General features: G+C 28.1%; 1 protein-coding gene across 1 annotated transcript; it reads left to right on the forward strand.

Moving 5' to 3' along the window:
- The first annotated feature begins 8,822 nt into the window (after positions 1 to 8,822).
- Positions 8,823 to 10,067, forward strand: LOC122511948 (piggyBac transposable element-derived protein 4-like). The gene has a single exon (XM_043627522.1). It carries the CDS (start codon positions 8,823 to 8,825, stop codon positions 10,065 to 10,067), a length of 1,245 nt encoding a protein of 414 aa, XP_043483457.1.
- The last annotated feature ends 4,451 nt before the right edge of the window (positions 10,068 to 14,518 follow it).

The raw sequence follows: 14,518 nt of genomic DNA on the forward strand, positions 1-14,518 counted from the left end.
ACAGTTGCTAATCATTTCTAAGGTGATCATAAACAAATCTAAGCTTTTGTAATTAAAAAAGAAAATTTTTATACCCCAGGTGGAAAAGTTAACGTAAGCTAATGCTACTAACGTTAGACTAACGTTAGTCTAACGACATTTTTTGATCACAAATATCAGATTATAACGTTAGTTAACATTAGTCTAACGTTAGTAGCATTAGCTAACGTTAACTTTTCCACCTGGGACGGTTTTTGGAAGCTTTTTTAAGTGTCCGATTACTGTCGGATTCTTACTTGTTTATTTATCAATTTTTTTAACGAATAAAATTTTTTTTTCATAAGCATGATTGGTCTAATAGTTTTGTGTGATCGTAAGGAACAATATCACATGAAAGAATTTTAAAAAAAGTATGAATATTGCACTTTAAAAACAGTGTTAATTAAAAAGATTGCTTTAGGTGGCCGACTACTGTCGGATTCTTACTTTCTTTTGTAAATTTTTTTAACGAATAAGAAATTTTTTTGTAAACATGATTGGTATACTAGTTTTGTGGGAACATTAAAAAAAACACATGAAAGAAATTTTAAAAAAATTTTAATTGTAACTTCTAACCAGTATTCATTAAAAAGATTTTCTTAAGTGGCCGACTACTGTCTGGTTTACACTATATTGCGAAGAAATTTTAAAAAATAAAATTAAAATTACGGTGACTAACTTCTCTTGATTATTTTCGAGAAATTTAAATAAAATTATTTGAAAAAAGTTAATTATTTTTAATAGAATGTAAAAAAATTTTAATTATTTCAAAAATATTCAATCAGTTGTTTATAAATATTCAATATTATCTTGAAACAATAAAATTGAAAAATTTCAAAAATCTTATTTTTCAGAATTTAAAAAAAAACTTTGCGAAAATTCAATTTTATTAATAAATTGTACGTGTGTACAAATAATCAAGTAGCAGTGTAATCCTATTCACCTATTTTGCGCCCATGTTGCGAACATAATTTTTTGTCCTAACTGCATGAAAAGTATGGCATTGAGGGCACGAGCGAAGCGGGCGCAAAAGTACAGCAAGCAAGCGTAAAAGTACTTTTGCGCCCGCTTGTGTGACGTCAGCGGGCGTAAAATAACTTTTGCGCCCGCTACCCCGACCCCGAGCGAGAATCAGTTACTTTGCGCCCACTTTAAGTGCCCGAAATGACATACTTTTTATGCAGTTAGGACAAAATAGTTATTATCGTATCAAGGGCGCAAAATAGGTGATTGGGACGATGGCGAGATGAAGGGACCGAGGGGACATTTTCGCGCCCGAGGCGTGACGGCGCACGGCTGTCCTCTTTAGAAACTATAATTTATTAAAAATGTTTTTGATGCTAATGTTAAATTTAATTCACTTCTTACATATGTCAAAACCAAAATGTTAAATATTATTATTGAGGATAAATGTATTCATATTGATTATTTATCTAAGAAAATTAATGAACTTAAAATCATTCTAAATGATACAGTTCCTCCTAGCGTTTTAAAATCTTTACTTCATGTTCATAATCAAAAAAATTCTAATTTTATTAATAATCTTAAAAGTCATTCTAAAAAGAAATTTAATTTTTTAAAGGATAGAAGTTCTAATTTAAATATTGATAATCCTTTTAATGCTTAACCAAATTGGTTTGTGAACTTGTCTGATTGTGAGTTTCCTGATGAGGTTTCTAATGTAATTTCATTAGGTAATAATTTTAAATTTGACAATAATAATAATAAGATGGATTTAAGTACCACAATAGAATATGTAAAATCTGTTAAATGTTTTATTAAATCTTACGACTTAAATGATGGAATCTCAAATGTTATTAGAAATAAATTAATTGAAAGTTTGCGTTCATATAAAATTGATAATCCACGACATATTGATATTAGAGATAGAATTTTTTCAAAAAAACTTGATGATACTAAAATTTTTCTCAAAAACCATAATTAACTATAATAATCTTCGAATTCGTTCATTCATTCATTCAGTCTGTCCACAGCCTGTATATTCTGTCCACAGTAAGAGAGAAAGATTGATAAAGAGAAAGAGAGGGAAGTATCGCCTGTCCTTTTAGTTTAGAGTAGGGGCGAAAGAGAGGCGAATATTATTATTATATCTATATATATTAAGTTAGTCTTTCCTTATATATTCTGTTCACAGTGAGAGAGAAAGAGAGGGAGGGAGGTATTGTCTCTCCTTTTAGTTTAGAGTAGGAGCGAAAGAGAGACGAATAGTTAAGAAAGTAATGCCCACTTTTTGGGTTTAGAAGGGGGTATAATGTTTTCTCCATTTTCCGTGTCAGGTAGAAAGAGAGGAACAGAATTTGATAAGGGAAGGAAAAGAGGGGAAATTTACTTTCAAGCCAAAATACGAAATGGGCGTCTTATTTCCTTATTGGCTACTTATTTTTCTTTTTTCACTTACAGATAGATTAAGGAGTAAAAGAAAGGGAGATCGAGAACGAGGTATGAGTTAGAGGTATAAATTTTATCGTTGTTCCATAAACCAAATGGACAATTTTTCATCAATTTTTGACCCCCACCCCGCCTTCAGTTGCGAACAATCGCAAATATTTTAAAAAACTAATTCGTATAATTATTTATTTAAGATTCAATTATCTTCGAACAATGTAAATAAAAATTTAAGAATATTTAATTTTTAGACTTATTGAATTTTTTGAGAAATTATGGTCCTGTTTATAATTAAAATTCTCCAAAAATTTGATCACTTTTATTAATATTTTTTAATAAAAATTAGGGGAGGGTAGGCTACATTGAACCGGGTATTTTATAAAGTCCAAGAACTAATAAAATTTTACTAATTTCGATCAGGTTTTTGTATCAAAATTAAGCTGAAGTACTCCTTTAGTTAATACACACGTTACAAACACAAATTATTATGATTAAATAATAAAATTAAATTTTTTTCTAGCCAGTTACACTTTTCTTATTTTGAAGAATGTGTGTCTACATTGAACCACCTTTAATAAAACACTACAATTTACTTCTAAAATAATATTTCCACTTACACATTGTAAAAAATCTTCTTTTCCACTCAAAAAAATAGAAAATTGTTATTTAATTGTTATTACTTGTTAATATAGGAGATTAATGTATTTTAATGTCAGGTTAGGTAGGTAAAGTGACAGTTTGAGTTTATCTCGTTCACAATTGTGATGAAAGCATGTCTTCCAGTATTTTTCTTACTAATTAGTAGAGCAGACAATTTTACAACTCTTAAAATTGAAAATTCTTTGCTTTTTCGGGTGGTTCAATGATGCCGCACTCACTGTATTCACATGACATTCACAACAAAAATTGTTTATAATAAATTTGTGTAAGATTTAAAGTTCTTTATCACATCGGAATATTGAAGTTGACACCCTAAGCGAAATAAATCGCAAGTTTACTAATTTTTAAAACTTCCTATTTCAATAAAAAAACGTCATTATAATTCCACCAAATTTTTTGTTTTGTACGTGAAAAACAGTTTTTTTAGTTTTTCTTTGTAAATAATAAACCTACGTGCCCGAAATTTTTGGACATAGTTTGTTTCAGTAAAACTAACTTATATATTAAATAAGAAAAAATTTCACTCAGTCATTTCTCAGAAAATTGAAGTGGTTCACTGTTGACGCTGGTTCAATGTAGCCTACTCTCCCCTATATAATTTTTATAAGATTTTACCAAATTTAAATTGTTTCCTTTAAAAGAGTTTTTGTATATAATTAAAAAAAACTAATTAATTTTTTGATGAATGTCAATTAAAATTTTGAATATAAATGTTTTTTCCAAAATTTTAAAAACAATTCTAAAATATTATTTTTGTATGCATTTAGATTTTTGGAAATATAAATTGAAAATACTGAAAATATTGAATTTAAAAAATTAGAAGCTAATCTTAATAATTTTCATTTTTAAATTGGCCTTTAAAGAATTTTTATTCTTTAAAAATTAATTTTCAAAAATTATAACAAAATACTTAAAAGAAATTAATTATTTTTTAATTAAATTTTACACAATTTCAACTATTCAAAAAGATTTTTATTACACATATATTTCAAAAATTTAATTATGTCTTAAAAAATGATTCAAAAACAATTTTTTAATAATTTGTTTATAGTTATTTTTCGCTATATCAAAATCAAAATAACTTGCACTTTTTTAATAAAAATTGTAGTATTTTGATGTTTGAAATTTAAAGGAAAAGACGAAAAAGTGACAATTTTTTTAAAGTAATTCGAAAAAAGTTTTAATTTTCTTAATTTTCCTGAAAAAATTTTTTTATGACATTTCCTTGTCTATGGTGTTAATATACAGTGGGGCAAAATAGCCATACTAACGGTTTTTTACTCTTGTGACTAAATGAATCAACCGATTTCATTTTTCGATGTGTTGTTTGAAAAATCATTTAATTGTGCAACTTTTTCCCAGAGACATCAATACTTTATCTTTCATTGTTTAGTTGCTGCGTTAACTTTCAAAATTTTGCCAACTGACCGGTTTGACCCACCCCCTGGGGTAAACCGACCAGTTATGTTTTTTATCTATAATATTGCATTTGTACTATAACAACAAACATAAAGAATCATGTGAATAATGGTTGTAATAATGTTAATAATAATACAGGATTGGATTTTAATTAAATAAATAATTTTTTTAATAACAAACAAAAATGTTTAAAATTATCAGGGAAAAAATATTAAAGGGTCTAATTCTTATTGGGAGCGTTCACAAATGATGTCACGTTTTTGGGAGTAGGGGGGTCTCTACTAAACGTGACACAATGGATTTTTACATATGAAATTTCGTGCCTTTTGGGAGGGGTGGTCTAAAATCCAGAAAAATTGCGTGACATCATTCATGAACGCTTCCATTAGAAGACAATTATTTTTCATTGAAAGTAAATATTTTAATGAAAAAAATATTCTAATTAATAATTATTTTCATGAAACTCTGATACAATGAAAATATCTTATGTCCGGTTTGCCCCATAGGCTCATTTTGAAAATAAATATTTGTTTAAAAATAAGGAATACTACACATGGTTGTTTCGAAATTCTAAACAACACTTTTGACAATTTCGCCATTTCGGTGATATTGACACTTAGCCGGTTTGCCCCACTCTCCCCTAATATTACAATATTATTTTAATGATTAACCCATTATCGCCTAAAATAAGAAAATTCTTTGCGCAATTTCAACCTATACTTTTATGTAGAGTTGCATTCCGAGCGAGACGAGCGAGAAATATATAAGAACGAGAATCATTCTCGTTTTCCATAAGAACATCTCGTCTCATTCTCGTCTCAAAGGCGAGATTATATAATAACGAGAATCTCATGTTTTCTCGTTTATTTCTCGTTATAAAAATTAAAATAAAACAATATATGTGTAAATTATACACAATAAATAAGAGTTATTAAAGAACTTTGCTGCTTAAATTAACACAGAAAAAGATTAAATAATTTAATTTATGGTATAATTTTTTCCATGAAAAGAATGTGCCTCTGAATTAAAATCAAATCACTTTTAAAACATATTGATTAAATAATCCTTCGATGGATTACAGCGTTAAGATTAAATCCTTACAGATTATTTTAATCCATTTTGGTATTAAAATAATACTCCATAAGTTTCTGTGATTACATTAATTTATATAAAAAGTATGATGTAGTAAAAACATTTTAAGTAATAATAATTCATATTTTTAATTTTAATATACTTAGAATTTTAATAATTTTCAATTAGCATGAAAAAATATATGATATAAATAATTTATTGTTCTACTTCTAGATGCACCAAAAAAATAGAACATTATATTCTCAACATTAAATACAAACTTTAATTGACTGAAAAAATACAGTTATTTGATAATGCCAAATTAATAAGCATATGTGAAAAAAATATTAAAACTTTTTGTTTTATAATCATTGTACATTGATTTTCTCTTGAATTGAAGTTGCTAAGGAACAGGTAGACCAAGAATTAAGCGACATTAAAAATCGTATAGATGAATCATTCAAACAATTTCGATGTTTCGTAATCGTTAAAGCACTCCTTGAGAATAAACGCTCAGATGACACTGATGTTGCTTGGATTGATAAATAATCCCTCGCCATTTTAGATAAAATTGGATAGGTTTTTTGGTGGCTTTTCCACCACTCTAGAATGTCGGTTTTGCTGTCAGCCCTTTTTTCTGAACAATAAATATTCAATTCTCTTTTCCAGTCACTAATGCAAACATTAACAGGATCTTCTTCAAACAATGAATTTAAATTTAAATCATCGTTTTCATCACTGTCCAATATATCTTGAACATAGTTGTTGCAGTTTGGTTCATTGGTTATCTATAATTATTTAAATAATTATAATTGTCAGAGAAATTTAAAATTACAAATTGAAATTAAAAATAATTTTCATTGTGAAATATTATTTGAAGTTTAATTTAAAAACTGTTTCAAAATTAAATGTACCGTATTACTAACAATATTTTACAATTATTATTTGCTTTATTCAGATGATTATTCAAAAGAAAACAAAATTGGGCAGACATAAATTGCTAATTCAGGGTTGCCACAAGTCAGGGAATTTAGGGAAAAGCCAGGGAAATGTCAGGGATTTTTGTTAAAAGTACTGGAAAAAAAATTGAATTTTAAAAATTGATGAGAAAACTCTGAATTTTCATCCTTTTTTTGTTTGCCTGGTAAACTATGAAATTACCACGAATTTTTACGAATTTTAATACAAAACCTTTAATTTTTTCTATTTCTGACAATAATTTCTTTTTGAAATAACTTAATTCTTGAAGAACTATCATAAAATTATTACTTATAAATTATTTAATGAATAATTTTACTTAAAAAATTCAAAATTAATTGGAGTTTAAAAAAGTTTCTTTTACAATCTTCATAAATAGATTAACTTTAAAGGTTTCAATTCAAAATTTAAATTATCTTCATAATATAAAATTTGAATAAAATTCCCCGCTAGAAATCAATTATTTTTATAAATAATAAAATTTTTCTTGAGAATTCAATTATTTTTATAAATAACAAAACTTATCGCAGAATTTCAATCTATTTTTTATACAATTTTAAATTAAATGATAGAAAATTGCATTTATTTTTAGAATTTTTCTTTAAATTCGCCGAAAGAATTCAATAATTATTATTAACCCCTTGACTGTGAGGGTACGTCTATAGACGTACATTTGAAAGTGGGCTTCCAGTGTGAGGTACGTCTATAGACGTACATACAAAAAAATTGATAAAAGGCAGAAAAAACAAGTAAATTGACGTCACACATACGTTACTTATGGTATTTTCGACGCTGAATCCGAATCTGAAGTCAAATTTTGAAAATTCGAAAACCAAAATCCAATATGGCTGCTTAAAAGTAGACTGTTTTGAATGATACTTTTATTATATTAAATCTCAGGCAGCATACATTATCATATCAAAATAATATCTCACACAATTATATCAAAATGTTGTCGACGTCGCTGGTTACGAATATGAAGTTAAATTTTCGAAATTCAAAATGGCGGATTTGGATCCGCCATTTTGAATTTCGATGACGGACTAATTTTTTTTAATTCATTGAATTCGCTTGAAACTTGTTACTCGGGGGTTTTCGAGGTCGCTGATTCCGAATATGAAGTTAGATTTTCGAAATTCAAAATGGCGGATCCAAAATGGCGGACATATTTTTTTTAATTTCTCGGATTCGATTGAAACTCGTTACTCGGGGGTTTTCGAGGTCGCTGATGACGAATCTGAAGTCAGATTTTCAAAATTCAAAATGGCGGATCCAAAATGGCGAACGTATTTTTTTGAATTCATCGTATTCGCTTGAAACTTGTTACTCGGGGGTTTTCAGGGTCGCTGATAACGAATCTAAGCTCAGATTTAAAAAATTCAAAATCGCGGATCCAATATGGCGGACATATTTTTTTTAATTTCTCGGATTCGATTGAAACTTGTTACTCGGGGGTTTTCGAGGTCGCTGATGACGAATCTGAAGTCAGATTTTCAAAATTCAAAATGGCGGACGTATTTTTTGAATCCATCGTATTCGCTTGAAACTTGTTACTCGGGGGTTCTCAGGGTCGCTGATAACGAATCTGAAGTCCATTTTTAAACATTCAAACTGGCGGATCCAATATGGCGGGCGTATTTTTCCAATTTATCGGATTCGCTTGAAACTCGTCGTTACGCTTTTTCTTTATTTATAAGAGCAGAGATTTTTCGACATAAAGACATGATTTCTGAATACTCTCTATTCATAGAATGTAATTTGCACAAGTCACATCGAGAGGAATGTAACTGCATCTCCCAAGGGCTAATATTTTGTTTTGCTATTTTACGTTTCGATGTTTTAAATCGATTTACATTTTCAGGTTAAATATTTTTATTAAAATATATCACGCTATTATAAATTTTGGACAGTAAAATATGTACAATATTCATTGAACATCATTTAGGCAAATAGAAACGCGTAACTGTTGTATCTTAGTCTTTTTAACGCTCGTCTTTTGTTTTGATATTTTACATTAATCAACTTTTCCATAATAAAAACGTTTTATTATCGTATATTCGTCTTATTAAAATTTTGGACACTTCTACATTTATAATCTTCATAGAATTTCATTTACTCAAATTGATTCGAAAAACAGTAAGTATTAATCCGACTTCTATGTGTTTACCTTTCGTTTATTTATTACGCGTGTTAGTTACCGGCATCAATCAACTTTAATTTTTTTTTATCTCTAATTATATTTTACAAAGCCTTTCTGGTACTAATTCGAAATGTCAAGAGGGTGGAAAAAACGAAAAATTTCTGATTCAGATTCAGAGGTAGATATTAGCAGTAGCGACGAGAGCGATGATTTCTTGGTAAGTGAATCGGGTTCTGAAGATGAAACTATAAATAATGGTAATGATCTTGAAGATGAATCATGTGAAGAATCTGAAGTACCTTTAAGTACACGTCAGTCAAACTTAAGATCAGATTTTAAATGGACTGATCAAAATGTATTTAATCCTGTCATATATCCTTTCAAAGACGACAATCATGGAGTACAGCCATCTTCAGGATTAACCTCTAGAAATTCTCCGGTTGAAATTTTCAAAACAATTTGGGACGAAAATCTGGTAGATATAATTTGCGCACAGACAAACACTTTCGCAGAGAGTAAAAAAAATAACCTTATAGAGCAAGGGAAATTGAAGAAAAACTCTCGTATATTAAAATTTTCTCCTGTAGAAATTGACGAAATGTATGCCTTTCATGCCCTTGTAATTTTGATGGGTATAATTAAAAAACCAGAACTTTCGATGTACTGGACAACGGCTCCTACTCTACAGACTCCAGCTTTTAAAAATTGCATGACATATGATAGATTCCGATTAATTTTAAGTATGTTGCATTTTCAATCCGATTTCGATGATGATAATGATGCTTTGGTCAAAATTCGTCCTGTTTTAGAGTACTTGCTGGAAAGATTTCAGGCTACTTACCGCCCAGGAGAAAATATTGCTATAGATGAATCCTTATTGCTATGGAAAGGTCGACTGAGTTTCAAGCAATTTAATAGAAACAAACGAGCCAGATTCGGAATTAAATTGTACCAAACGTGTGAGTCAAAAACTGGGTATTCCTATAATATAAAAGTGTATATTGGAAAAAGAGGAAACGACTCTTATATTGATAAACGTATTGGAATTTCTGGACAAGTAGTGAAAGACATGCTCTTAGATCTTGGTGGGCAAGGACGTACGTTGTATATTGACAATTGGTACTCTTCGCCTTCTTTATTTTACCAACTGCTCAATGAAAAAACTAATGTCTGTGGGACGGTGAGATTGAATAGGAGATACTTACCAAAGTTCAACACGAAATGTATCAAAAAGGGAGATATGAAAGTATTTCATACTCCAAAACTCTGTCTAATGGCTTGGCATGATAAAAAAATTGTGTCTATGCTAACTACAAAACATGCTCCAGAATTGATAGATACAGGGAAAAAAATCCAAGAACTGGAGAATCAGTAATGAAACCCAACATTGTTATGGCATATAACAGCTACATGGGTGGAGTTGACTTATTAGATCAGAGTACTTCAGCTTATCCTACTACCCGAAAAACCATAAAATGGTACCATAAAGTCTATTTCTATTTGCTAAATGTCGCAATGTACAATTCTTATGTCATTTTCAAAGCTCTTCATTCCGACACTAAAGTGACCTTTTTAAATTTTAAAATTCTTATAGTAGAAGACCTGCTAAAAGTACATCGTAAATCACAAAACATTTCACGAAAACAAGTACCAGTTTTGCAAAAGAAACTGACAAATTTTGATAATCATTTTCCAATCAGTAAAGGTAGCTACAAAAATGCCAGACAAAAATTTCGACCATGCATCGTGTGTCGGCAGAAGAAAATTAGAAAAGAAACAGCTATCATTTGCGAAAAATGCAATGTGCCTCTGTGTGCTTTTCCTTGCTTCAAAGAGTACCATACGTAGAAAATTAAACCACTATAAATGTTTACGACAACATTTATAAATTATACGTTAAAAAAATGATTTTAATTAATTTAAATTTTTATAAAAATCAAAACACAAAAATCAAAAAAAAATAAAAAAAATAAAATAAAAAAAAATTTTTAAAAGGAGTGTAAAGTAAACACCCCTGTACTTGAGAGGAGTGTAAACCGTAAACCTCCCTGCTTCAAAGAGTACAATATGTAGAAAATCAAACCACTATAAATGTTTACGACAACATTTATAAATTATACGTTCAAAAAATTATTTTAATTAATTTAAATTTTTATAAAAATAAAAACACAAAAATCAAAAAAAAAATTAAAATTAAAAAAATAAAAAAAAAATAAAAAAAAATAAAATAAAAAAAAAATTAAAACAAAGGAGTGTAAAATCCTACCGCAAACCTCCACGTGGTACACTCTGGGGTTGTAAATAAATATTAAATAATTTACTAGCAAACTGCGGGGGTGAAATTAAATTTTTTTTCATTCATAATATTTTCATTATTTTTACACTATATTTAATCTGATATTTGCAATTTTTATAACTTCATATTCGTAATTAGCGACCTCAAAAACAACCGAGTAACGAGTTTCAAGCGAATCCGAAAAATTAAAAAAAATATGTTCGATATAATAGAATCCGCTATTTTGAATTTTTAAAAATGGTCTTCAGATTCGTCATCAGCGACCTCGAAAACCCCCGAGTAACGAGTTTCAATCGAATCCGAGAAATTAAAAAAATATGTCCGCCATTTTGGATCCGCCATTTTGAATTTTGAAAATCTGACTTCATATTCGGAATCAGCGACCTCGAAAACCCCCGAGTAACAAGTTTCAAGCAAATCCGATGAATTCAAAAAAATACGTCCGCCATTTTGGATCCGCCATTTTGAATTTTGAAAATCTGACTTCAGATTCGTCATCAGCGACCCCCAAAACCCAACTGTAACCAATCTCACAAATTTTGGTCGCCAAAAAATTTCTTAACATTTTGGACCCACTTTATAAATTTTTCTCCTCACAGCGAAGGGGTTAAAAATTTTGATAAAATTCTTTATAAAAATTAAATTTTAAGAAATATGCAATTATTGAATAAAATATTTATGTTTGTTTTTAAATTATTGAATTTTTGGAAATTTTCTAATAAAAATTAATTTAAAAATTAATTTTAGTTAGAATTTAAAATTATAATTGAATATTAAAAACATTATAGCGTAGATTTTTATAAATAATTGAATTTTGAAAAACGTTAAAATTAAAATCTTAAATTAAAATTTAATTAATTAAAATTAAATTTAAATTAAATTAAAATTAAAATTTTGTGGCAACCCTATAATTAATTTAAATTAATAAAATAAAGACAAATCAAAGCAAAAATAAAAGTAAAAATGAAAGTGATTAAATAAAATGTCATCAAAAGTAGAAGTAAAAGAAGAAAAAAATTAAAAATTAAAATTAAAATAATATATTAAAAAAGCAATAATTTCAATTTTTTGCATTACTTGTTTTTCATGGTTCTGTATTGTTTGAGAATAATCTGCACTTAAGGCTGCTTCAATTTTTTGAACTGACATGGCCTTCATTTCTTTACCCCAAATCGTTTTATCGAAAGTTTCGACTTTAAACCTAGGGTCTAAAATCAGCACAGTACAGTAGGTCCAGTTCGTTTTCTTGTAGTGCTTCATTATTTTGGAGTATGCTGCTTAAAGTGCGTCTAAAACTATCTCTTCTATTGAGCTCAATTTTTCCAAATTATTAGAAAGCTTCTCAATGGAAGTTTCTAATCTATCCAGTAGTAAATTCACTCCAATGACCACTAAGTTTAAGGTAGGGTATTTCTCACCACTGAATAAATCTGTCAAGACTTAAAAATGACGCAAATATTTCGTGAGTTCTTTAAAAATATTCCATTCATATTCTGTAATCTTTAATTTTTTCACTTTCTGATTATGTTCACATAGTAAATTTATTGCCGGCTGCATTGTAATTGCTAGCATAATCATATCGTACGTAGAGTTCCATCTTGTTTTGACGTCGATGTTTGGAGACAGCATTTGGATATTGCAGGTTTGGCAGCAGGTTTTTAATTTGTTTTGCCATTGTTCGGAGTTTTTAAAATTTTGAACAAGCTTCTCAATTTTTTTACAGGATATGTGTATGTCGTCGATTCTGATTCTTCGTCTTCTTCCATGTCTCCTCTTTCAGTTGATTCACTTTCTTCTTCACTTTGCTCGCTTTCTTCATTCTGTGATTCTTTATCATCGATATTAAAAACATTCAACATATCCTGGACGGAAAGATTTAAAATATGCGCTAGGCACCGGAAATGATGACTTTCAGAATCGAAATCATTTATTAGTTTGCTTAATTCACTCATGCATGTCGTGTTGGCAGCAGCGTTGTCCATCGTTATTCCCATAACTTTTTCAATAATTTTATTTTCTTCGAGCATTTTAAAAAAACAAGCAGCTATATCTTTACCCTTATGTTGGCCGTGTGAAGGGCAAAAATCTATCACGAGAGATTGAAGGACCCAATTATCGTCAACAAAATGAGCAGTGATTCCAAAATAGCTTCTGTTGGCCAAAGATGTCCAACCATCTATTGTAAACGATATTTTCGACGTATTTTGTTGTAAAATTTTCATAACAATTTCTTGTTTCTCGTAAAATTTATTTTCAATCAAACTTTTCAATTGGTTTCGTTGCGGAACATGGACTATTGGATTTATATATTGAAAGAAATCTTGAGAAACCTCGTCGTCAAAGAAAGCAAAGGGTAAATATTTTGTGACTACAAAATTTACTAATTTTTCAAGGAATGTGTCCTGGTCAAATTTCTGAAACAAAATTAATCAATACTTTTACTTTCTTTTAACTTTTATTTTATTTTTTTTTTTAATTTCTGAAACAAAATTAATCAAAACTTTTACTTTTTTTTAACTTATATTTTTGATTAATATTATAATTAAACTTTATAAAAGGGTATACAAATTTAAAGATGGTAAATATTAAACAATATTAAATTCGTTACGTTATTTTTAAACAAAATTATCTTAAAGAAAAAATGAATGGTTTTTTATTGAAAATTATAGAAAAAATTGTTAAGTTAAATTAAATGCTTTATCCAGATTCTGATTTTTATTCCTCGGTTTTTCAGAAAATTAATTTTTAATCAGCATAATTTTAAATATTTAATTACGTTTTTTGTTTTCGAAAACTCATCTTCTTTGGAGTTTTATTTTTAAATTCTAAACACTTAGATTTTAAGTTTATTTTGAATTGAATTAATTAAAAGAAAATTAGAATTAATTAAATGAAAATTAATATTTGAAATTCAAAAATTTATTATTAAATTTGAAATAATTCAAAAACAAATAAAATTTTTGTAAATATCTACAAAATTACAAATGTTCAAGTGAACGTTGATATTTTTATTACTATATTTAATTTTTAGAATTCAGTGAGCAATTAATTTTCTTTAAAAATGACACTGAAAAAAATTAATTCAACAGATTAACCGATTAGTGGTCTATAATAATCAAAGAATTATTTATTTGAATCAAACAAAAATGACATACTTGAATCAAATAAATATTTTCTTGAACCAGATAAATTTTTCTTTAAACAAGATAATTTTTATTCAGTAATTCAAATAAAAATTTTAGAATCATAAGGTTCCAAATGTTTAAACGAACAAAATTTTTTTTTTTAATAAAAATTTGTATTGCAATAATTTTGCAGTATCAAAATTGTTATTAAACTATTTACTCGTGTTTGTTTTTAAACATCAGTATTTTTTATATCAAAATTTCGCTTTGTCGCATTTTCTCCCTAAATTATAAAATACTTTCATAAAATTTTTACGTTTGATTTTGGAGCAAAATATATATCTTTAAATTCTTTTTCATGGTATCTCTGAAGATGGCGTTGAAGTCCTGAAGTGTTCCCATCAG

This window comes from Leptopilina heterotoma, unplaced genomic scaffold, assembly GCF_015476425.1.
Source record: "Leptopilina heterotoma isolate Lh14 unplaced genomic scaffold, ASM1547642v1 Lhet_91, whole genome shotgun sequence".
Lineage (NCBI taxonomy): Eukaryota > Metazoa > Arthropoda > Insecta > Hymenoptera > Figitidae > Leptopilina > Leptopilina heterotoma.